The sequence below is a fragment of the Hyperolius riggenbachi genome, chromosome 9, assembly GCF_040937935.1.
Source record: "Hyperolius riggenbachi isolate aHypRig1 chromosome 9, aHypRig1.pri, whole genome shotgun sequence".
NCBI lineage: Eukaryota > Metazoa > Chordata > Amphibia > Anura > Hyperoliidae > Hyperolius > Hyperolius riggenbachi.
The window spans coordinates 86,411,576-86,434,639 of NC_090654.1; the positions used below are offsets into that span (position 1 = coordinate 86,411,576).

Genomic DNA, 23,064 nt, shown 5'->3' on the forward strand with positions numbered 1-23,064 from the left:
TTAGCTCTTGAAGGACAACTGAAGTGAGAGTGATATGGAGGCTGACATATTTATTTCCTTTTAAGCAATACCAGATACCTGGCTGTCCTGCTAACCCTCTGCCTCTAATACTTTTAGTCATAGACCCTGAACAAGCATGCAGCAGATCTGGTGTTTCTGACATTCTTGTCAGACCTGACAAGATTAGCTGCATGCTTGTTTGTGGTGTTATTCAGACACTACTGCAGCCAAATGGACCAGCAGGGCTGCCAGGCAACTAGTATTGTTGAAAAGGAAACAAAAATGGCAGCCTCCATATCACTCTCCCTTCAGTTGCCCTTTAATTGCTGCTATGCTGGCCATGGTCACCTCTACATGTGCTTTGAATAGTGGTAATCATTAACATACTATGCTTGACCAGGACTAGAAGTAGTTTGTATGGAGCGCTGTAAAAACAGCGCTGGAGATTTGGGCGCAAGCTGAAGCCACCGTAGACTGTTATAAGAATTATGGCTATACTGTAGCAGTGCTCAGTAACTGATTTGGGTGGGTCAGAAGACGGAGCACAAATCACTGCAACAACACTGTAATTCGGCAATAGCTGGAAGCCGAATTCTGTCTGTCCCCGACTATCCATTGCGGCCTGGAGGAAGAATCGTAATTAAAGCCGCCGGGACTTGTGTGTGCACATACTATTTACTGTTATTTAATAAAGAGACATTTTCAAAAGTATATCCCCTTTTCCAAGATTATTATGTGAAAACCACCTTTGATATACAGTACTTTTTCGATCATCTCTCCTCTACCCTAAGGCCCCTTTTACACTTAGTTGCTCTCAGTTAAAACTCAAAGAAAACTGATTTTCAAAGTAATGTCCATGTTTTCCTATGGCGCAGTTCCCACGATACGCGTTTTGACTGAAAGCTTTTTCACAATGCACTGCTATGGAAAAAAACGCGCACCAATGCACACCAACGCATTAAGTGTAAAAGGTCCCTAAGACACATACTTTTTATCACTATCTTTGTCTACAAAAAGAGCCATTGGCTAGTCTTACCATCAGTGGAAACTTCTAACAGCACAAAGGGCTGGTGCACACCAAAACCCGCTAGCAGATCCGCAAAACGCTAGCAGATTTTTAAACGCTTTTTTTTATTTTTATGAGGCGTTTTGCTAGCGTTTTGCGGATTGCTGCTGCGGTTTTCAGTATAGTAGATTTCATATATTGTTACAGTAAAGCTGTTACTGAACAGCTTCTGTAACAAAAACGCCTGCAAAACCGCTCTGAACAGGCGTTTTTCAGAGCGGTTTGCGTTTTTCCTATACTTAACATTGAGGCAGAAACGCATCCGAAATCCCAAAAATGCCTCACCCAGGCATTTTTCGTTTCTGCAAAACGCCTGCCGCTCTAGTGTGCACCACCCCATTGAGATACATTGACCAAGCAGATCCGCAGCCGCAAGCGGATCTGAAAACGCCCAAAAAGCCGCTCGGTGTGCACCAGCCCTAAGGGCCCGTTCTGCAAGAACCGCTACACAATGTAGCGAGTGGCAGTGTTCTCACTGCCGCGGTTCCGGTTAGCGTTAACCGCAACCGCGCTGCATGCAGCAGTTTGCCGGCGACGAGCGTTCCGCGATTAGCAATCATGATTAGCGTGCATAGCACGCTAATCACGATCGCTCCGAAAACGCCGCAGTGTCCAGTGATTTTTCCGCGGTAATCGCCGGCGTTCTGCGATTTTAAGTGTGAACGGGCCCTAATTAGAATCAGTGATAATGAACAGGAAAAACTGTTTGTTCTTGTTTCGCGATTGGCCGTTTCAGCATGTATTAAAGTGTAACTGTCGGGCATAAAATCAAAAATCAATTCTTTATTTTTATCTGGTAAACAAGTAATAAGGATCAGGCAATCCAAAAGTTAAAATCTCTATTACTTTTCTTGTTGATAATAGTGGCGTATCTTAGGAGCTATGGGCCCTGGTGCAAGTTTTTACAATGGGGCCCCCCCAAGTACTGTTTACAGTGTCAGAGATGCAAGAAGGGGATGGAGAACAGCTTGTTAATGATCCCTATTATTCAAAGGATATAAAGTGATTATTACCAGCACAGGACCAATAGAGAGCTAATACTGCAGTTGAGGGAGGGCCCATTGGGGCCCCTCTGGCCCAAGGGCCCCTATGCGGTCGCTACCTCTGCATCCCTTATTGCTACGCCACTGTTGATAAATGATCATTCCCCAGTTCACCTGACTCTTATTTGGTACGTTGCCGCACAAAGGAAGTTGCAGGGCATGCTGGGTTGTCCTTTTTTGTTTCTGTACATTAGTTAAGTCTGAGGGGAAATAAAGAAGCAAAAAAAAAAAAAGACAACCCAGCATGCCCTGCAACTTCTTTTGTGCGGCAACGTACCAAATAGGAGTCAGGTAAACTGAGGAATAATCATTTATAAACAAGAAAAGTCATAGAGATTTTAACTTTTGGATTGCCTGATTAGCATCCTTATTACTTTTTTACCAGATAAGAACAAAGAATTGATTTTTGATTTTTCGCCCGACAGTTACACTTTAAGGTGCCCATACATCTGGTGATTTTGGTGGTGGATTGACCAAGAGACAGATCTCTCTCTGATCGAAACGGATCTGAGAGAGATCCGTGGCCGCTATAAACTGCAGGCTGATTCCAGATCAATTTCAGCATGAAATCTTTCAGGAGTCGGCCTAGTGACGCCACCCCCAGCCGCTGTCTCACCAACTGAAGATGTACCTCTTCCTCCGATGCATGAATACTTCACCTGTCGGTTGCTGTTTCAGTCTCGGCAACTCTTCCTCACACACACACACGGTTGCCAGCGTATTGCTGGTGGGCAGGTGTGATGTCACACGCTGGCGACTACGTGGGGCGCATGTGTGTGAGGAAGAGTGCAGAGAACGAGCCAAAGCAGACACTGACAGGTAAAGTATTCATGCACAGGCACCATGGAGGCAGATTTTACACTGGGGGGACAGTGCCGCAGGTTGAGTTGCTGGTCCCGATATCGCACACCGTTCCTGCCGTGCACCTGATCGAGTACGTTGGCCTAAGACTTTGCAGCATGTCTGATCGATACATGCGACCCATTTTGGGCCTGAAATTGGTCGCATCCTCGTTGAACGTGCATGCTCTTGGCGCCAAAAATGTTCATCTGATTTGATAATTATCGAATCGGATGGTCGATCAGCCACCAAGTCGAGTAATGTATTGGCGCCTTTACTCTTCAAGCAGCCAATGAGATATGAGCAGGGATTAGGGTAATAACAAAGGATCCTTTTCCACGGTAAATTGCTATCACAATCTCAAACTCACTGCAATGTGACTGCAATACAGTATTTCTATTTTACACCATGCGGTTTTCAATGCACTTCAGCGCAGGTTTCATGCAATTGCTCATTTTCACAGTGCAATTATGTTTGCTATGCGATTTTCTTGCACTCCCATTGACTTTAACCCATGTGCAAACTCAGAAAAAATGTAGCATTCTCTACATTTGCATTTGGGTAGAAATTGAATTGGACAAGGGCTGGTTCACACGGACGCTTGGCAACGTTTACCGCCAAGCATTCAGGACTCGTCGGGTAAATGCTCCCATTCAAATAAATGGGAGCATCTAACATCGTGCGGTTACTGGCGTTTACCGTCGATTGCGCAAACGCGGCGTTCCGATCCCGATTTAACGCGTCGCTTCTGCCGGCCCTAGAAGCAGCATGCGGCATCCAGGGCCGGCTAGCCGCGGCGGCTTCATGTCCCCTTGCGAGGACGAGAAACGCTGATTGCATCGGGAAGCCGACGATCGCCTTACCGTCACCCCTAAACGAGACGTCACAGGACGACGCAGCTTTCCAGCCGCCACAACGTCGCCTGTCGTCCGTGTGAACCAGCCCTTAAGGGCAAGGAGGCCCGAGGCAGGTGGAAAGAGTTGGCTTTTACTTAACTAGGGCTCCTTCCAGCCTCCCATAGTCTTAAAGGGCCCTCTGTGTCCTCCCAGTCCCCTACATTGATTCTTTGTCAGCCCTGGTAAAGTACATGACCAGCATGGGTCGTGTACTATGGCGCATGCGCTGAACCAGCCTCTTTGATCATGCTTCTATTGCTGGGATCATTCTGCGCATGCACTTTCACAAGACTCGTAACTATGAATGCACAGAATGCTCCTGGCTATGTGAGAGTGATTGGGTAAGCATGTCACCGGCATAGAGCATTCCCTGTAGTGCACGACCCAGTCAACTCACAGACTTAACCAAGGCTGCCAGTGTGTCTACATAGAGTACTTACAGACCTTCAAGACTAAAGGAGCTTAGAGGAAGTTCCAGGTAAGTAGAAGCCACATTTTTCAACCGGCCTTGGGCTTATTTTTAAGCAAGTCTGAAGCAAAAATAAAAAAACAAAAGAGATACTCACCTAAGGAGAGAGAAGGCTCTGTGTCCTATAGATCCTTACTGTTCTCCTCATGGCGCCCGCGTTCCCCTGCAGTCTCTCCTGTTAGCAGTCCACGGCCAATGGGTCAGAGACTGCTCACTTCCGCCGCCACCGTGGAGACTTCGGCAATCTTCCGGAGTTCTTGGCTTGTGCACTCGCGTATGCGCAGTACGGCCAGTCTTCGGGAGGATTGACGAAATCTCAATGGCGGTGGAAGTGTTAACGGGAGAGCCTGCAAGGGAACGCACGTAGGCACCGTTAGGAGAAAAGGAAGGCTCTATAGGACCCCTCTCCTTCCCTCTCCTTAGGAGAGTACTGTTGTTGTTTATATATATATATATATATATATATATATATATATATATATATATATATATATATTATATCTTATGTTAGATTCAGACTTATTTGTGTAAACATTTATCCAGAGGTAAAGTTTAGTTGGCACTGAGACATTTTATTTCCTGCTGTGCAGACATTTGAAGCCTTTACAAAAATCCTGGAGGACCTCCCAGAAGAGGACTACGTTGGCATTTTGAAATTTAATCACGACGTCTCAGAATGGAAAAGTAATCTTGTGAGAGCTGATCCAGACAACATTAAAAGTGCTAAAGAATTTGTGGCACAGATCACTGCACGAGGAGGTCAGTGCAAGCTTTATATTTGCTATATCTATAAAGACTAGAAACTGTTCCTGCGTACCTATTAGTACAATTCACCTTCTTAAAACAGAAGGTATTTGTCTATAATTCAGCTTTAAGTGAGCAAATTCCCATAACGCATCACTCCTAACAGGGGCGGACTGACAACTCATTGGGCCCCCGGGCAATAGGAGATTATGAGGCCCCCATACCAGTGTTTCCCACCTTTCACGTTATATTTTTACAGACTAAGATATAATAATTTACTGACAACAGTAAATGTTATATTGTGATATTTTATAGTGATAAAAACCGCTGCGCCAAAAAATGGGTGTGGTCACGCAACAGAATATGGGTGGGGCAAAATATACATGACCTTAGCAGTGGTGTAAAAGGTCTGCCGGGCAAGTTTGAACTCTGCCATAGTGTTTCCTCCCAATATACATGTAATCTGACAGCATTTCACCAAAAATCCATGCAATTTGGCAGAGGTTCCTCCAAAATACAGATAATATGGCAGTCGTTCCCCCAAAATAGACGTTATCTGGCAGCAGCGGTTCCCCCAAATACACAATTTTGGCAGCGGCTCCCCAAAATATGCATAATCTGGCAGCGGATCACCGAAAATACATGTAGCAGCAGTGGTTCCCCCAAAATACACAGAATCTGGAAGCAGCAGTTCCCCCATTATACACAATCTGGCAGCGGTTCCCCAAAAATACACATAATCTGGCAGCCGTTTCTCAAAATACACTTAATCTGGCAGCAGCAGTTCCCCAAAAATAGTTAATCTGGCAGCAGTTCCCCCAAAATAGGTGCCCCCAGTATAGGTAACCAGGTCAAAAGGCATCCCCAGTGGAAGCAACCAGGTCTATAGGTTTTCCCAGTGCAGGTATCCAGGTCTATAGGTGTCCCCAGTATAAGTAGCCTAGTCTACAGGTGTCCCCAGAATAGATAACCAGGTCTATAGATGTCCCCATTTAAGATAGCCAGGTCTATAGATGTCCCCAGTTAAGATAACCAGGTCTATAGGTGTCCCCAGTATAGGTAGCCAGGTGTACAGGTGTCTCCAGAATAGGTAGCCAGGCCTATAGGTGTCCCCAGTACAGATAGCCAGGTCTATAGCTGTCCCCAGTACAGATAGCCAGGTCTATAGGTGTCCCCAGTACAGATAGCTAGGTCTATAGGTGCCCCCAGTATATGTAGCTAAGTGTATAAGTGCCCCCAGTATATGTAGTCAGGTGTATAAGTGCCTCCAGTATATGCAGCCAGATGTATAGGTCTCCCCAGTAAATGCAGCCAGGTGTATAGGTCTCCTCAGTATAGCCAGGTCTATAGGTGCACTCAGTATATGTAGCTAGGTCTATAAGTGCCCCCAGTATATGCAGCCAGGCTTGTAGGTGTCTCCAGGAGGGGAGACAGCCATCGAAGGAGGGCGATGAGCATAGCAGCAGAGAAGGGGGGAAGTTCCCCCCCTTCCCTCACCTTGGGGCCCCCCTTCCTGGCTCTGCCCTCCAGAATCTGTAAAGTGTCGCATAGCGGGCAGCGGCTGACAGCGGGCGGAGACTTACCGCTGTTCAGCCAATGGAGGAAGCGCTGATCTGTGTGCCACTAGTCAGGGCCGGATTTCTGGAAAGGCCACAAAAGGTCAATGCCTAGGGCAATAAAATTCAGCAGGGCGCAGGACTTGGAGAGATAAGAGGTCACATGTCAAAGTAAATCACTTCTGCTTTGCTCTATTCTGCCTGAATTCCAGAGATCCCTGCATCTCTCTCACTGCAGAGTGTGTGTGATGACAGCATCTGTTGTCATCTGAAGATCTCGTCCAGTATAATGAGTGGGGACATACAAGCTGCTGTGAGAAAAAAAATATATGGGCCTAAGTAGTAGAACTTTTGAGTTCAGATTAGTTTCTTTATGCATGCATTCAAGGATAGAAATTATCAGCTCTCCTCTCCCCCTGACTGATGTTTTATTACTTGGTCAGAGCTGTTAAAGACCTGAGACCTGTTAGATTTATGGTTTGTTGTTACAGCAACATTCTCTCTGTGCTACAGTTTAACTCTTTCCTGACATGTTTTAGAAGCAGCAAAGCATTGTTCTGTGTTAGCCATCAGTGAAAGCAGGATGTTTTGAAACAGAATGACAACTGTGTTACATTTATTTATATTTACAAAACAATGTATACATCTCCTGCTGACTGTATATATAACTGTATGTCCTAACAGCTTGTATACAGGAACAAAGTCTGAAGATGACTCATTAGCCAAAGGCTCACTACTTTCTTTTGGTTAGCCAATAAATATTATCATTCTATTACAAAACGTAAAAACTTCCTGCTGACTGATTAAGATCTGTCTTAACTTGCCCCAAGTGCTAAATTGTCACTGTGTAAAGTACACCAGAGCTTATGCTAGATACACATGATGCAATTTTCTGACAGATTTACTGTCAGATCGACTATTTCCAACATGTCCGATCTGCTATCCGATAGATTTTCTGAATGATTGTTTTCATAGAAATGAACGGAAAATCGATTGAAAAATTGATCGGAAATTAGATCAGACATGATGGAAATAATCAATCTGACAGTAAATCGTGTGTACCTAGCATTACACTACATCTATGCCAGCGTGTGTAGTATGGGATGCTTCTACTTACCTATTCTCTGGTTTGGATGGGTTTCTCTCCTTTGCGCTGCACCATCACCGGTTTGTGACTCTGACTGAAGCAAGTCACACAAAGGACAAAGAAGCAGTGCATACTCTGTCCTCTCGGGCTTCTTGTTATTACGCACTCCTGTACTGATGTGCACAGCAGCCGAGGCTGGGAGTGTTATGGGTATGTGTACTTGACAAGTGCTGCTCATATATGAGCATCATTTCTGAATTATGCAAGCCCTGAACACTATCGGCTGCTGTGCATCCAGGCTGGAGTGCAAAATTACATGGAGTGGACAGAGCATGCACTGCTTCTTTGAACAGGGGGGGGGGCAAAGCAGCAAAACAGACAGGAGCCCATGTAACCCAGTGAACACTAGTCAGAGTTGGACAGAATGGGGGGGGTGGTTGGTGACAGCCGGCCTAGGGCGCTGGAAAGTACAAATCCGGCCCTGCCACTAGTCTGGTCTTGAGAATCCCAGACTAGTGGCACACAGATCAGCGTTCCCTCCGGTGGCTGAACAGCGGTAAATCTCCGCCCGCTGTCAGCCGCTGCCCGCTATGCGACACTTTACAGATTCTGGAGGGGAGAGCCAGGAAGGGGGGCCCCAAGGTGAGGGAACTTCCCCCCCTTCTCCGCTGCTATGCCCATCGCCCTCCTTCGCTGGCTGTCTCCCCTCCTGCTCAGGGCTCTCTGGCGGGCGGCAGGCCCCCCCTGACCACAGGCCCTCGGTCTGTGCTCGAGTGCCCTAATGGTCAGTCCGCTCCTGACTCCTAAATATGCAAACCATCTCTATGTCCCTGAAGCCAGGCTCACATCCAGAACCGCTGGTGTATAGAAGGCCTATAGCTTAAAATTGTATACAGCCACACTAATCCAATGTTCCGACAGCCTGTGACTTTCTGGTCCTCATCAGTGCATGGCAGGGATTGATGTGGCTTTATGGTATATGGCACAAATGAAAAACAAGGATGGCGGCAAGTAAAGTATTACTCCACAGGGCACCGGGGAGGACAAAACATTGGGGGGACAGTGGCTAGGGGTGGCGAAGCTGTGTGCTGGCACCACAAGGCCGATTCTTGCAAAATTTCATGCTGCAATTGATCGGGAATCGGCCTGTTTATGGCGGGCAACAGATATCTCTCCGATCAGATTCGATCAGAGAGAGATCTGTCTGGTTGGTTGAGCGGACACCAAAATCGCTAGATGTATAGCTACCTTCAGGGCCTTTTTTACACTGCAAAACACAAATGCAAACGCAATGCGATTGTGATTCTGTGATGCGATTTTTCCTTTTTTTGGCAATTGCTTTTTGCAATTTTTGCGCGGCCTGGGGGATTGGCAGGAAAACGCAAAACAACTTTCACAGTGTTTCTATTTTAAACTATGTGTGCTTGCATTTTGCAAATTGCATGCGATCGGAATCACATCGCAAACCGCAGTAAAACCCAATTAGTGTAAAAGAGCCCTAAAGGTTTATTTATAGCAATAAGCTTCTGTGTACAAGGCAAAGTAATTTGTATTTTTCTCACTGCAAAGCCTTGTGATTGGACTGAAAATGACATTATTATGTAAGGTGGCTGCTTCCATTGTTAGCTTGCTGTGACCATGGGGGGAAGAAAGGGAGGAAGTTGTGATTTTTCACAAAGATTACATTACTTTTAGGTCAAATGCTGGTAGAATAACTATACAAGTTACTGGGAGAAAGGATTTTAATTGTATGTTATATCAGACTGTAGTAGTGCACAGATCTGAAGAAAAGCCAAACACAATACCAGCTCTCACCGGAGGGTAGAGCGCACATTTATAACTGATGGCACTTTGAACATGCTCAGAAGCAACAAGTTATTTTGATCCCCATTTATGTCTTTAGCTGAAACATTATTTAACATGTTTTATTCTGATTCATTTAGGCACAAATATAAATTCAGCCTTGTTGGCAGCTGCCAAAATGCTGGAAAATGACAGAAAGAATAAAGTCTTGCCGGAAATAAGCGCTTCAATTATCATCTTCCTGTCTGATGGAGACCCCACCTCTGGTAAGAAGCACTACATCTTCCATTGTAATTCTGCAGGATTAGCGTCAGAAAAAAAAAATGTAATTACATTATTCTACTTGAAACATTTGAGGCCCCTTTCACATTACGGCGTTGTGTCGCCCTCCCCCACCGCCGTGGCCATTAATATCTATGAGACAGGCCACAGTACCCACGTTGCGGCTCAGGCGACAAGGTATGAGAGGTACTGCACGGCACACGATTGCATGGGAGTCAGTGGCACAGCAACAATCTTTATAGATTGTTGCAGTAGCAGTATCACGCGCATGCACATAACGACAACATCCTGTGATGCACTTCCTGTCTTGAAGTGTGTAGGTGGCTGAGTGGTCAGATGTTTCTGAAGTCTGACGTCAGTGACATACACGTTTGGGGCCGAGATCATGCAGATTTCCCTGTCGGCGATATCTGCCGCATGGACCAATCTGCGTGCAATGGTGCACTGTGGTAGGCTCTTCTGCTGTGCGCAAATCGCCTAAGGCATCACTCCACACACACACACACAAAAAAAAAAAAAAAAAACGCTTCAAGATTTGTGACTTGCTCAGTTACATACAGTGGGATGTGAAAGTTTGGGCAACATTGTTAATCGTCATGATTTTCCTGTATAAATCTTTGGTTGTTACAATAAAAAATGTCAGTTAACCACTTGAGGACCACAGTCTTTTCGCCCCTTAAGGACCAGAGCCTTTTTCTCCATTCAGACCACTGCAGCTTTCACGGTTTATTGCTCGCTCATACAACCTACCACCTAGAGAAATTTTACCTCCTTTTCTTGTCACTAATACAGCTTTCTTTTGGTGCTATTTGATTGCTGCTGCGAGTTTTACTTTTTATTATATTCATTAAAATCGTTGGTTGTTACTCCTCACGGCCCTAAACCGTGAGGAGTAGTCTTGAAACGAAATTTCTCAAGATGACCTGTGAAATCCTAAAGGTACTCATTGGACTTTGGGCCCCTTAGCGCAGTTAGGGTGCAAAAAAGTGCCACACATGTGGTATCGCCGCACTCGGGAGAAGTAGTTTAATGTGTTTTTGGGTGTATTTTTACACATACCCATGCTGGGTGGGAGAAATATCTCTGTAAATGGACAATTGTGTGTAAAAAAATAAAAAAAATTGTCATTTACAGAGATATAGATACTCCCACCCAGCATGGGTATATGTAAAAATACAACACAAAACACATTATACTACTTCTCCTGAGTACGGCAATACCACATGTGTGGCACTTTTTTGCACCCTAACTGTGCTAAGGGGCCCAAAGTCCAATGAGCACCTTCAGGCTTTACAGGGGTGCATACAATTTAGCACCCCCCCACCCACTTGCCAGGACAGTTAACAAACCCCACAAATGACCCCATTTTGAAAAGAATACACGCTAAGGTATTCCATGAGGGCCATGGTGAGTTCATAGAAAATTTTATTTTTTGTCACAAGTTAGCGGAAAATGACATTTTGTGAAAAAAAACAAAACCACAATTTCTGCTAACTTGTGACAAAAAATAAAATATTCTATGAACTCACCATGCACCCAACGGAATACTTTGAGGTGTCCTCTTTCAAAAATGGCATCATTCGTGGGGTCTGTCCTGGCATTTTAGGGTCTCTGCAATCATTACATGTATGGCCAGTATTAGGAGTTTCTGCTATACTCCTTATATTGGGCATAAGGGTAATGCACTCTGGGCTGAAAGGAAAAATGAACATCAAACAATCAATCAATGTGGATGAATAAATATCTGCCAAAAAAATTTGAAAAAAAAAAGAGGGGAAGGCGTCTGCCAGGACATAGGAGCTGCCGCCCCAAAAATCCAAACCCACCAGCTCGTATGCCCTGGCAAACCCGATTTATCGATTCACACCGATCGATGTGGATGAAAAAATCATTGCCAGAGTTCTCTTTTGATACAAAGTGCTTGCCAAAGCGTATGAACCCCAACACCACTCCTCGGCCCATATGCCTCGGCAAACGTATCTTTTTGACCGCGGAGGAGAAATCTCATCCTGCAGCGCTGCATGCACCGATTTTGTGTAACCTGACAGAAGCACAATGCTTCTGTCAGGATGCACCATCAGTGCTGCAGCTGATTGGTCGGTCTGGATAGAAAAAAGAGAGAAGAAAAAAGACAAAACAATACAAAAAGGAGGGGAAGGCGTCTGCCAGGACATAGGAGCTGCCGCCCCAAAAATCCAAACCCACCAGCTCGTATGCCCAGGCAAACCTGATTTATCCATTCACACCGATCGATGTGGATGAACAAATCATTGCCAGAGTTCTTTTTTGATACAAAGTGCTTGCCAAAGCGTATGAACCCCAACACCACTCCTCGGCCCATATGCCTCGGCAAACGTATCTTTTTGACTGCGGAGGAGAAATCTCGTCCTGCAGCGCTGCATGCACCGATTTTGTGTAACCTGATAGACGCGCAATGTTCTGTCAGGATGCACCATCAGTGCTGCAGCTGGTTAGTCGTTCGCTTGGTCCACCTGGAAGGTTAATGGATGGAAAAAGAGAAAAAAAAACACCAAAAAACAAGCAAGCAGCAAAGCAATTACTTCATTAACATTAATAAACTTTGAACTTTTTAAATCAAAACCTTAACATTGCGAACCAAACATTAACTTTTTTGCTTACCTGTTTTTTTTTTTTGGTTTTTTTTTAACTTACCTCCCAAGGACAAACCTCTCCTCCCCCATGGGACAATGTGCGAAGTGCAAATCGCACAGAGTTGTGGCGAAGTACATTACGCAATTTGTTCCAAGTGAAAGGAGAGGTTTCTGGCAGCCCTGTGTATTAGGGTCTCTGGAAACCCGATGTTTGGTTTCACACTGCATATTGACATATCCGGTGGGTCGAGCCCGCCGCTAGTGTTGGGCGAACAGTGTTCGCCACTGTTCGGGTTCTGCAGAACATCACCCTGTTCGGGTGATGTTCGAGTTCGGCCGAACACCTGACGGTGCTCGGCCAAACCGTTCGGCCATATGGCCGAACTAAGAGCGCATGGCCGAACGTTCCCCGAACGTTCGGCTAGCGCTGTGATTGGCCGAACGGGTCACGTGGTTCGGACCCGAACGCGCTCTGATTGGCCGAACGGTCACGTGGTTCGGGTAAATAAATACCCGAACCACGTCATATCTCCGCCATTTGTCTGTGGGTTTAGCTTTGGGTAGGCAGGCAGGGTAGTTCGCGCTCCAGCCACGCTAGCCAGGGTCCCCCCTGTCATTGTGTCACTGCTGGGAACAGTAGTACACCGCTTGCTCAGCCACACTATATAGCATTCTGTTTACTGCCACTCTGTGTACCTCGCTCAGCCACACTATATAGCATTCTGTTTACTGCCACTCTGTGTCTGCTGGGAATAGTAGTACACCGCTTGCTCAGCCACACTATATAGCATTCTGTTTACTGCCACTCTGTGTACCTCGCTCAGCCACACTATATAGCATTCTGTTTACTGCCACTCTGTGTCTGCTGGGAATAGTGGTACACCGCTCGCTCAGCCACACTATATAGCATTCTGTTCACTGTTCTGTGTCTGCTTGGAATAGTGGTACACCGCTCGCTCAGCCACACTATATAGCATTCTGTTTACTGTTCTGTGTCTGCTGGGAATAGTGGTACACCGCTCGCTCAGCCACACTATATAGCATTCTGTTTACTGTTCTGTGTCTGCTGGGAATAGTGGTACACCGCTCGCTCAGCCACACTATATAGCATTCTGTTCACTGTTCTGTGTCTGCTGGGAATAGTGGTACACCGCTCGCTCAGCCACACTATATAGCATTCTGTTCACTGTTCTGTGTCTGCTGGGAATAGTGGTACACCGCTCGCTCAGCCACACTATATAGCATTCTGTTTACTGTTCTGTGTCTGCTGGGAATAGTGGTACACCGCTCACTCATCCACACTATATAGCATTCTGTTCACTGTTCTGTGTCTGCTGGGAATAGTGGTACACCGCTCGCTCAGCCACACTATATAGCATTCTGTTCACTGTTCTGTGTCTGCTGGGAATAGTGGTACACCGCTCGCTCAGCCACACTATATAGCATTCTGTTCACTGTTCTGTGTCTGCTGGGAATAGTGGTACACCGCTCGCTCAGCCACACTATATAGCATTCTGTTTACTGTTCTGTGTCTGCTGGGAATAGTGGTACACCGCTCGCTCAGCCACACTATATAGCATTCTGTTTACTGTTCTGTGTCTGCTGGGAATAGTGGTACACCGCTCGCTCAGCCACACTATATAGCATTCTGTTTACTGTTCTGTGTCTGCTGGGAACAGTAGTACACCGCTCGCTCAGCCAGAGTATATAGCATTGTGTTTACTGCCACTCTGTGTACACCGCTCAGCCAGACTATATACCATTGTTTACTGACACTCTGTGTACACCGCTCAGCCAGACTATATACCATTGTTTACTGACACTCTGTGTACACCGCTCAGCCAGACTATATACCATTGTTTACTGCCACTCTGATTCTGCTGGGAACAGTAGTACACCGCTCGCTCAGCCAGACTATATAGCATTGTGTTTACTGCCACTCTGTGTACACCGCTCAGCCAGACTATATACCATTGTTTACTGACACTTTGTGTACACCGCTCAGCCAGACTATATACCATTGTTTACTGAAACTCTGTGTACACCGCTCAGCCAGACTATATACCATTGTTTACTGCCACTCTGATTCTGCTGGGAACAGTAGTACACCGCTCGCTCAGCCAGACTATATACCATTGTTTACTGACACTATATAGCAGACTATATAGCATTGTGTGTACACCGCTCAGCCAGACTATATACCATTGTTTACTGACACTCTGTGTACACCGCTCAGCCAGACTATATACCATTGTTTACTGCCACTCTGATTCTGCTGGGAACAGTAGTACACCGCTCGCTCAGCCAGACTATATACCATTGTTTACTGACACTCTGTGTACACCGCTCAGCCAGACTATATACCATTGTTTACTGCCACTCTGATTCTGCTGGGAACAGTAGTACGCCGCTCGCTCAGCCAGACTATATAGCATTGTGTTTACTGCCACTCTGTGTACACCGCTCAGCCACACTATATAGCATTGCGTACTCTGCCAGTCAGTGTGTATATTGCTGGGATCAGTAATACTCCACTCACCGTCAACCACTATATGAGCTCAACATGAGTTCCCCAGAGACCTCCGCTGTGAGCAGCACTCCCAACAACAGCAACAGCCAACGCCCCACGCAAGCTATAACATCCACCCCAGCAGCCAGTGGTCAGCAGCAGCCCTCCCCGGAGGAGAACGTTGTGTCCATCAGTCCGTCGCCAGAGCGATTAATGAGGGCTGCCATTGAGGAGATGATGGGGCCTGATGTGGAGGAGGAGGTCTGGCTCAGGCCAGCATCCCAAGTTAATGTTGAGGACGATGAGGGGTCTGTGTCTGGGGATGTTGGGGTGGCAGAGGTGGTGGGTGGGTCAGACTCAGGAGAAGAGTTGTATGATGAGGATGATGATCGGGACCATCTGTATGTGCCTCAGAGTCCGACCCCGGAAAACATGTTGTATCGTGTGTTTAGGTACTAAAATCTGCGTTCCCTCCCAGTAGTGTTGGGCGAACAGTGTTTGCCACTGTTCGGGTTCTGCAGAACATCACCCTGTTCGGGGTGACTATATAGCAGACTATATAGCATTGTGTTTAATGCCACTCTTTGTACACGGCTCAGCCACACTATATAGCATTGTGTTTACTTCCACTCTGTGTCTGCTGGGAACAGTAGTACACCGCTCACCCGCCACTGTATAGCATTGTGCTCTGTGTCACTGCTGACAATAGTGGTACACCGCTCACCCACCACTGTATAGCATTTCTGTACTGCCACTGTACTGCTGCCAGTCAGCGTGTACTTTAAGGATAAGTGAAATGAGGAAGAAATCCGGTGAAAGAGGGAGGGGCAAGGGAAGAGGTGTTTCCCCTGACGGTTCACGTACAGGCCACAGGGGAGCACCCAAGAAAACCCACTCAATACTGCCCATGTTGTCCAGGACAACAACCCTCACAGATCCAAAAGAACAGGACCAGATAATTACTTGGATGACCTCTCAAGCGTCCAGCAGTGGGTTAAGCAGCACCAGCACATCACGCACGAGGTCCGAGTCCTCAGCCAGTTAAAGTCTGGGCTTTCTTTGAAGACTGCACTGAGGATGTTACCATGGCGATTTGCAAGGTGTGCAAGACCCGCCTGAGCAGGGGGAAAAGTATTAACAACCTCTCCACTAGTGTTGGGCGAACATCTAGATGTTCGGGTTCGGGCCGAACAGGCTTATAGCAAAAAGAGCTTATAGTTTTTGAGAAAATCGATTTTAAAGTTTCAAAGGGAAAACTGTCTTTTAAATGCGGGAAATGTCTGTTTTCTTTGCACAGGTAACATGCTTTTTGTCGGCATGCAGTCATAAATGTAATACATATAAGAGGTTCCAGGAAAAGGGACCGGTAATGCTAACCCAGCAGCAGCACACGTGATGGAACAGGAGGAGGGTGGCGCAGGAGGAGAAGGCCACGCTTTGAGACACAACAACCCAGGCCTTGCATGAGGACAAGAAGCGTGCGGATAGCATGCTTTGTACCACCATGCAGTCATAAATGTAATAAAGATAAGTGGTTCAATAAACAGGGACCACGCGGCAACGCTAACCCAGCAGCAGCACACGTGATGGAACAGGAGGAGGCGCAGGAGGAGAAGGCCACGCTTTGTGAGACACAACAACCCAGGCCTTGCATGAGGACAAAAAGCGTGCGGATAGCATGCTTTGTACCGCCATGTAGTCATAAATGTAATAAAGATAAGAGGTTCAATAAACAGGGACCACGCAGCAACGCTAACCCAGCAGCAGCAGCAGCAGCAGCACACGTGATGGAACAGGAGGAGGCGCAGGAGGAGAAGGCCACGCTTTGTGAGACACAACAACCCAGGCCTTGCATGAGGACAAAAAGCGTGCGGATAGCATGCTTTGTACCGCCATGTAGTCATAAATGTAATAAAGATAAGAGGTTCCATAAACAGGGACCGGCAACGGTAACCCAGCAGCAGCAGCAGCAGCAGCAGCACACGTGATGGAACAGGAGGAGGCGCAGGAGGAGAAGGCCACGCTTTGTGAGACACAACAACCCAGGCCTTGCATGAGGACAAAAAGCGTGCGGATATAGCAGCAATGCTTTTTGCCGCCATGCAGTCATAAATGTAATACAGATGAGAGGTTCAATAAACAGGGACCGGAAACGCTAAACCATCCCAGATGTTCATCGGTCATGTTACTTGGTTGGGGTCCAGGAGTGTTGCGTAGTCGTTTCCAATCCAGGATTGATTCATTTTAATTTGAGTCAGACGGTCTGCATTTTCTGTGGAGAGGCGGATACGCCGATCTGTGATGATGCCTCCGGCAGCACTGAAACAGCGTTCCGACATAACGCTGGCTGCCGGGCAAGCCAGCACCTCTATTGCGTACATTGCCAGTTCGTGCCAGGTGTCTAGCTTCATGCCCGGTTTCAGGTCCAGCGGTGCCAGCCACAAATCCGTCTGTTCCTTTATTCCCCTCCAAATTTCCTCCCCTGTGTGCTGCTTATCCCCAAGGCAGATCAGCTTCAGCAACGCTTGCTGACGCATGCCAACAGCTGTGCTGCACTGCTTCCACGATCCTACTGCTGCTGGTGCTGGGTTAGCATTTCCGGATGAGGTACAGCTTTGAGATGCGTTGGAGGAGAAGGAGTCAGAGAGGTAGGTGCTGCTGTTGTTATCCAGCTGTTTGCGGCGTGGGCAACACCCGCGCAGTAGCAGGTGAGGAATCGCTGCCAGGCTCCACAAGGTTCACCCAGTGCGCGGTAAGGGAGATGTATCGACCCTGGCCGAACGCACTCGTCCAGGTGTCAGTGGTGAGGTGAACCTTGCAGGCAACGGCATTCTTCAAGCTTCGGGTTATTTAGCTGACCACGTGCTCATGCAACTCAGGCACTGCAGAGCGCGCAAAGTGGTAGCGGCTGGGAACCACGTAACGTGGGATGGCCACTGACATCATGCCCTTGAAGCTGTTTGTCTCCACCACTCGATATGGCAGCATTTCGCAGGCCAGAAGCTTGGCTATGCTGGCTGGCTGTTACTGCCACGGCCCGGGGGTCATTTGCTGGCAATTTCCTCTTGTGCTCAAACATCTCAGAGACAGACAACTCAACCGTAGCGCTGCACACCGAAGGGCTGTTGGTTGTTGTGTTTGATGAACACTGGGAGACCTCAAGAGCACTAGTCCGGAAAGTGACAGTGTCAGCATCGTCTGATGTTTGTGAATGTTGTGAACCACGCAATGGCTGGGCTACTGCTGCTGCTGAGGCGGGTCTGGTGGTGAGTCTGGTGAACCCAAGGGAGGCAGTGTTGCTGGTGGTACCCTGTCCTGCCGCGTTTGCCCACAGAGTGGGATGTTTGGATAGAATGTGGCGGCTCATGCTGGTGGTGGAGAGGTTGTTAATACTTTTCCCCCTGCTCAGGCGGGTCTTGCACACCTTGCAAATCGCCATGGTAACATCCTCAGTGCAGTCTTCAAAGAAAGCCCAGACTTTAACTGGCTGAGGACTCGGACCTCGTGCGTGATGTGCTGGTGCTGCTTAACCCACTGCTGGACGCTTGAGAGGTCATCCAAGTAATTATCTGGTCCTGTTCTTTTGGATCTGTGAGGGTTGTTGTCCTGGACAACATGGGCAGTATTGAGTGGGTTTTCTTGGGTGCTCCCCTGTGGCCTGTACGTGAACCGTCAGGGGAAACACCTCTTCCCTTGCCCCTCCCTCTTTCACCGGATTTCTTCCTCATTTCACTTATCCTTAAAGTACACGCTGACTGGCAGCAGTACAGTGGCAGTACAGAAATGCTATACAGTGGTGGGTGAGCGGTGTACCACTATTGTCAGCAGTGACACAGAGCACAATGCTATACAGTGGCGGGTGAGCGGTGTACTACTGTTCCCAGCAGACACAGAGTGGAAGTAAACACAATGCTATATAGTGTGGCTGAGCCGTGTACACAGAGTGGCATTAAACACAATGCTATATAGTCTGCTATATAGTCACCCCGAACAGGGTGATGTTCTGCAGAACCCGAACAGTGGCAAACACTGTTCGCCCAACACTACTGGGAGGGAACGCAGATTTTAGTACCTAAACACACGATACAACATGTTTTCCGGGGTCGGACTCTGAGGCACATACAGATGGTCCCGATCATCATCCTCATCATACAACTCTTCTCCTGAGTCTGACCCACCCACCACCTCTGCCACCCCAACATCCCCAGACACAGACCCCTCATCGTCCTCAACATTAACTTGGGATGCTGGCCTGAGCCAGACCTCCTCCTCCACATCAGGCCCCATCATCTCCTCAATGGCAGCCCTCATTAATCGCTCTGGCGACGGACTGATGGACACAACGTTCTCCTCCGGGGAGGGCTGCTGCTGACCACTGGCTGCTGGGGTGGATGTTATAGCTTGCGTGGGGCGTTGGCTGTTGCTGTTGTTGGGAGTGCTGCTCACAGCGGAGGTCTCTGGGGAACTCATGTTGAGCTCATATAGTGGTTGACGGTGAGTGGAGTATTACTGATCCCAGCAATATACACCCTGACTGGCAGAGTACGCAATGCTATATAGTGTGGCTGAGCGGTGTACACAGAGTGGCAGTAAACACAATGCTATATAGTCTGGCTGAGCGAGCGGTGTACTACTGTTCCCAGCAGAATCAGAGTGGCAGTAAACAATGGTATATAGTCTGGCTGAGCGGTGTACACAGAGTGTCAGTAAACAATGGTATATAGTCTGGCTGAGCGAGCGGTGTACTACTGTTCCCAGCAGAATCAGAGTGGCAGTAAACAATGGTATATAGTCTGGCTGAGCGGTGTACACAGAGTGTCAGTAAACAATGGTATATAGTCTGGCTGAGCGGTGTACACACAATGCTATATAGTCTGCTATATAGTGTCAGTAAACAATGGTATATAGTCTGGCTGAGCGAGCGGTGTACTACTGTTCCCAGCAGAATCAGAGTGGCAGTAAACAATGGTATATAGTCTGGCTGAGCGGTGTACACAGAGTTTCAGTAAACAATGGTATATAGTCTGGCTGAGCGGTGTACACAGAGTGTCAGTAAACAATGGTATATAGTCTGGCTGAGCGGTGTACACAGAGTGGCAGTAAACACAATGCTATATAGTCTGGCTGAGCGAGCGGTGTACTACTGTTCCCAGCAGAATCAGAGTGGCAGTAAACAATGGTATATAGTCTGGCTGAGCGGTGTACACAGAGTGTCAGTAAACAATGGTATATAGTCTGGCTGAGCGGTGTACACAGAGTGTCAGTAAACAATGGTATATAGTCTGGCTGAGCGGTGTACACAGAGTGGCAGTAAACACAATGCTATATACTCTGGCTGAGCGAGCGGTGTACTACTGTTCCCAGCAGACACAGAACAGTAAACAGAATGCTATATAGTGTGGCTGAGCGAGCGGTGTACCACTATTCCCAGCAGACACAGAACAGTAAACAGAATGCTATATAGTGTGGCTGAGCGAGCGGTGTACCACTATTCCCAGCAGACACAGAACAGTAAACAGAATGCTATATAGTGTGGCTGAGCGAGCGGTGTACCACTATTCCCAGCAGACACAGAACAGTGAACAGAATGCTATATAGTGTGGCTGAGCGAGCGGTGTACCACTATTCCCAGCAGACACAGAACAGTGAACAGAATGCTATATAGTGTGGCTGAGCGAGCGGTGTACCACTATTCCCAGCAGACACAGAACAGTGAACAGAATGCTATATAGTGTGGATGAGCGAGCGGTGTACCACTATTCCCAGCAGACACAGAACAGTAAACAGAATGCTATATAGTGTGGCTGAGCGAGCGGTGTACCACTATTCCCAGCAGACACAGAACAGTGAACAGAATGCTATATAGTGTGGCTGAGCGAGCGGTGTACCACTATTCCCAGCAGACACAGAACAGTGAACAGAATGCTATATAGTGTGGCTGAGCGAGCGGTGTACCACTATTCCCAGCAGACACAGAACAGTAAACAGAATGCTATATAGTGTGGCTGAGCGAGCGGTGTACCACTATTCCCAGCAGACACAGAACAGTAAACAGAATGCTATATAGTGTGGCTGAGCGAGCGGTGTACCACTATTCCAAGCAGACACAGAACAGTGAACAGAATGCTATATAGTGTGGCTGAGCGAGCGGTGTACCACTATTCCCAGCAGACACAGAGTGGCAGTAAACAGAATGCTATATAGTGTGGCTGAGCGAGGTACACAGAGTGGCAGTAAACAGAATGCTATATAGTGTGGCTGAGCAAGCGGTGTACTACTATTCCCAGCAGACACAGAGTGGCAGTAAACAGAATGCTATATAGTGTGGCTGAGCGAGGTACACAGAGTGGCAGTAAACAGAATGCTATATAGTGTGGCTGAGCAAGCGGTGTACTACTGTTCCCAGCAGTGACACAATGACAGGGGGGACCCTGGCTAGCGTGGCTGGAGCGCGAACTACCCTGCCTGCCTACCCAAAGCTAAACCCACAGACAAATGGCGGAGATATGACGTGGTTCGGGTATTTATTTACCCGAACCACGTGACCGTTCGGCCAATCAGAGCGCGTTCGGGTCCGAACCACGTGACCCGTTCGGCCAATCACAGCGCTAGCCGAACGTTCGGGGAACGTTCGGCCATGCGCTCTTAGTTCGGCCATATGGCCGAACGGTTTGGCCGAGCACCGTCAGGTGTTCGGCCGAACTCGAACATCACCCGAACAGGGTGATGTTCTGCAGAACCCGAACAGTGGCGAACACTGTTCGCCCAACACTACTCTCCACCACCAGCATGAGCCGCCACATTCTATCCAAACATCCCACTCTGCGGGCAAACGCGGCAGGACAGGGTACCACCAGCAACACTGCCTCCCTTGGGTTCACCAGACTCACCACCAGACCCGCCTCAGCAGCAGCAGTAGCCCAGCCATTGCGTGGTTCACAACATTCACAAACATCAGACGATGCTGACACTGTCACTTTCCGGACTAGTGCTCTTGAGGTCTCCCAGTGTTCATCAAACACAACAACCAACAGCCCTTCGGTGTGCAGCGCTACGGTTGAGTTGTCTGTCTCTGAGATGTTTGAGCACAAGAGGAAATTGCCAGCAAATGACCCCCGGGCCGTGGCAGTAACAGCCAGCCAGCATAGCCAAGCTTCTGGCCTGCGAAATGCTGCCATATCGAGTGGTGGAGACAAACAGCTTCAAGGGCATGATGTCAGTGGCCATCCCACGTTACGTGGTTCCCAGCCGCTACCACTTTGCGCGCTCTGCAGTGCCTGAGTTGCATGAGCACGTGGTCAGCTAAATAACCCGAAGCTTGAAGAATGCCGTTGCCTGCAAGGTTCACCTCACCACTGACACCTGGACGAGTGCGTTCGGCCAGGGTCGATACATCTCCCTTACCGCGCACTGGGTGAACCTTGTGGAGCCTGGCAGCGATTCCTCACCTGCTACGGCGCGGGTGTTGCCCACGCCGCAAACAGCTGGATAACAACAGCAGCACCTACCTCTCTGACTCCTTCTCCTCCAACGCATCTCAAAGCTGTACCTCATCCGGAAATGCTAACCCAGCACCAGCAGCAGTAGGATCGTGGAAGCAGTGCAGCACAGCTGTTGGCATGCGTCAGCAAGCGTTGCTGAAGCTGATCTGCCTTGGGGATAAGCAGCACACAGGGGAGGAAATTTGGAGGGGAATAAAGGAACAGACGGATTTGTGGCTGGCACCGCTGGACCTGAAACCGGGCATGAAGCTAGACACCTGGCACGAACTGGCAATGTACGCAATAGAGGTGCTGGCTTGCCCGGCAGCCAGCGTTATGTCGGAACGCTGTTTCAGTGCTGCCGGAGGCATCATCACAGATCGGCGTATCCGCCTCTCCACAGAAAATGCAGACCGTCTGACTCAAATTAAAATGAATCAATCCTGGATTGGAAACGACTACGCAACACTCCTGGACCCCAACCAAGTAACATGACCGATGAACATCTGGGATGGTTTAGCGTTTCCGGTCCCTGTTTATTGAACCTCTCATCTGTATTACATTTATGACTGCATGGCGGCAAAAAGCATTGCTGCTATATCCGCACGCTTTTTGTCCTCATGCAAGGCCTGGGTTGTTGTGTCTCACAAAGCGTGGCCTTCTCCTCCTGCGCCTC

The 23,064-nt window shown here is 47.9% G+C and overlaps 1 protein-coding gene across 2 annotated transcripts in view; it reads left to right on the top strand.

The window, feature by feature from the left end:
• LOC137532541 (inter-alpha-trypsin inhibitor heavy chain H3-like) overlaps nt 1-23,064 on the top strand; it is a 178,777-nt gene that overhangs the window by 40,692 nt on the left and 115,021 nt on the right. For both annotated transcript variants that reach the window (XM_068253151.1, XM_068253152.1), the window contains exons 8-9: nt 4,905-5,073; nt 9,645-9,770. In XM_068253151.1, the coding sequence (XP_068109252.1) occupies nt 4,905-5,073; nt 9,645-9,770 (295 nt within the window). The remainder of the gene's footprint in view (nt 1-4,904; nt 5,074-9,644; nt 9,771-23,064) is intronic.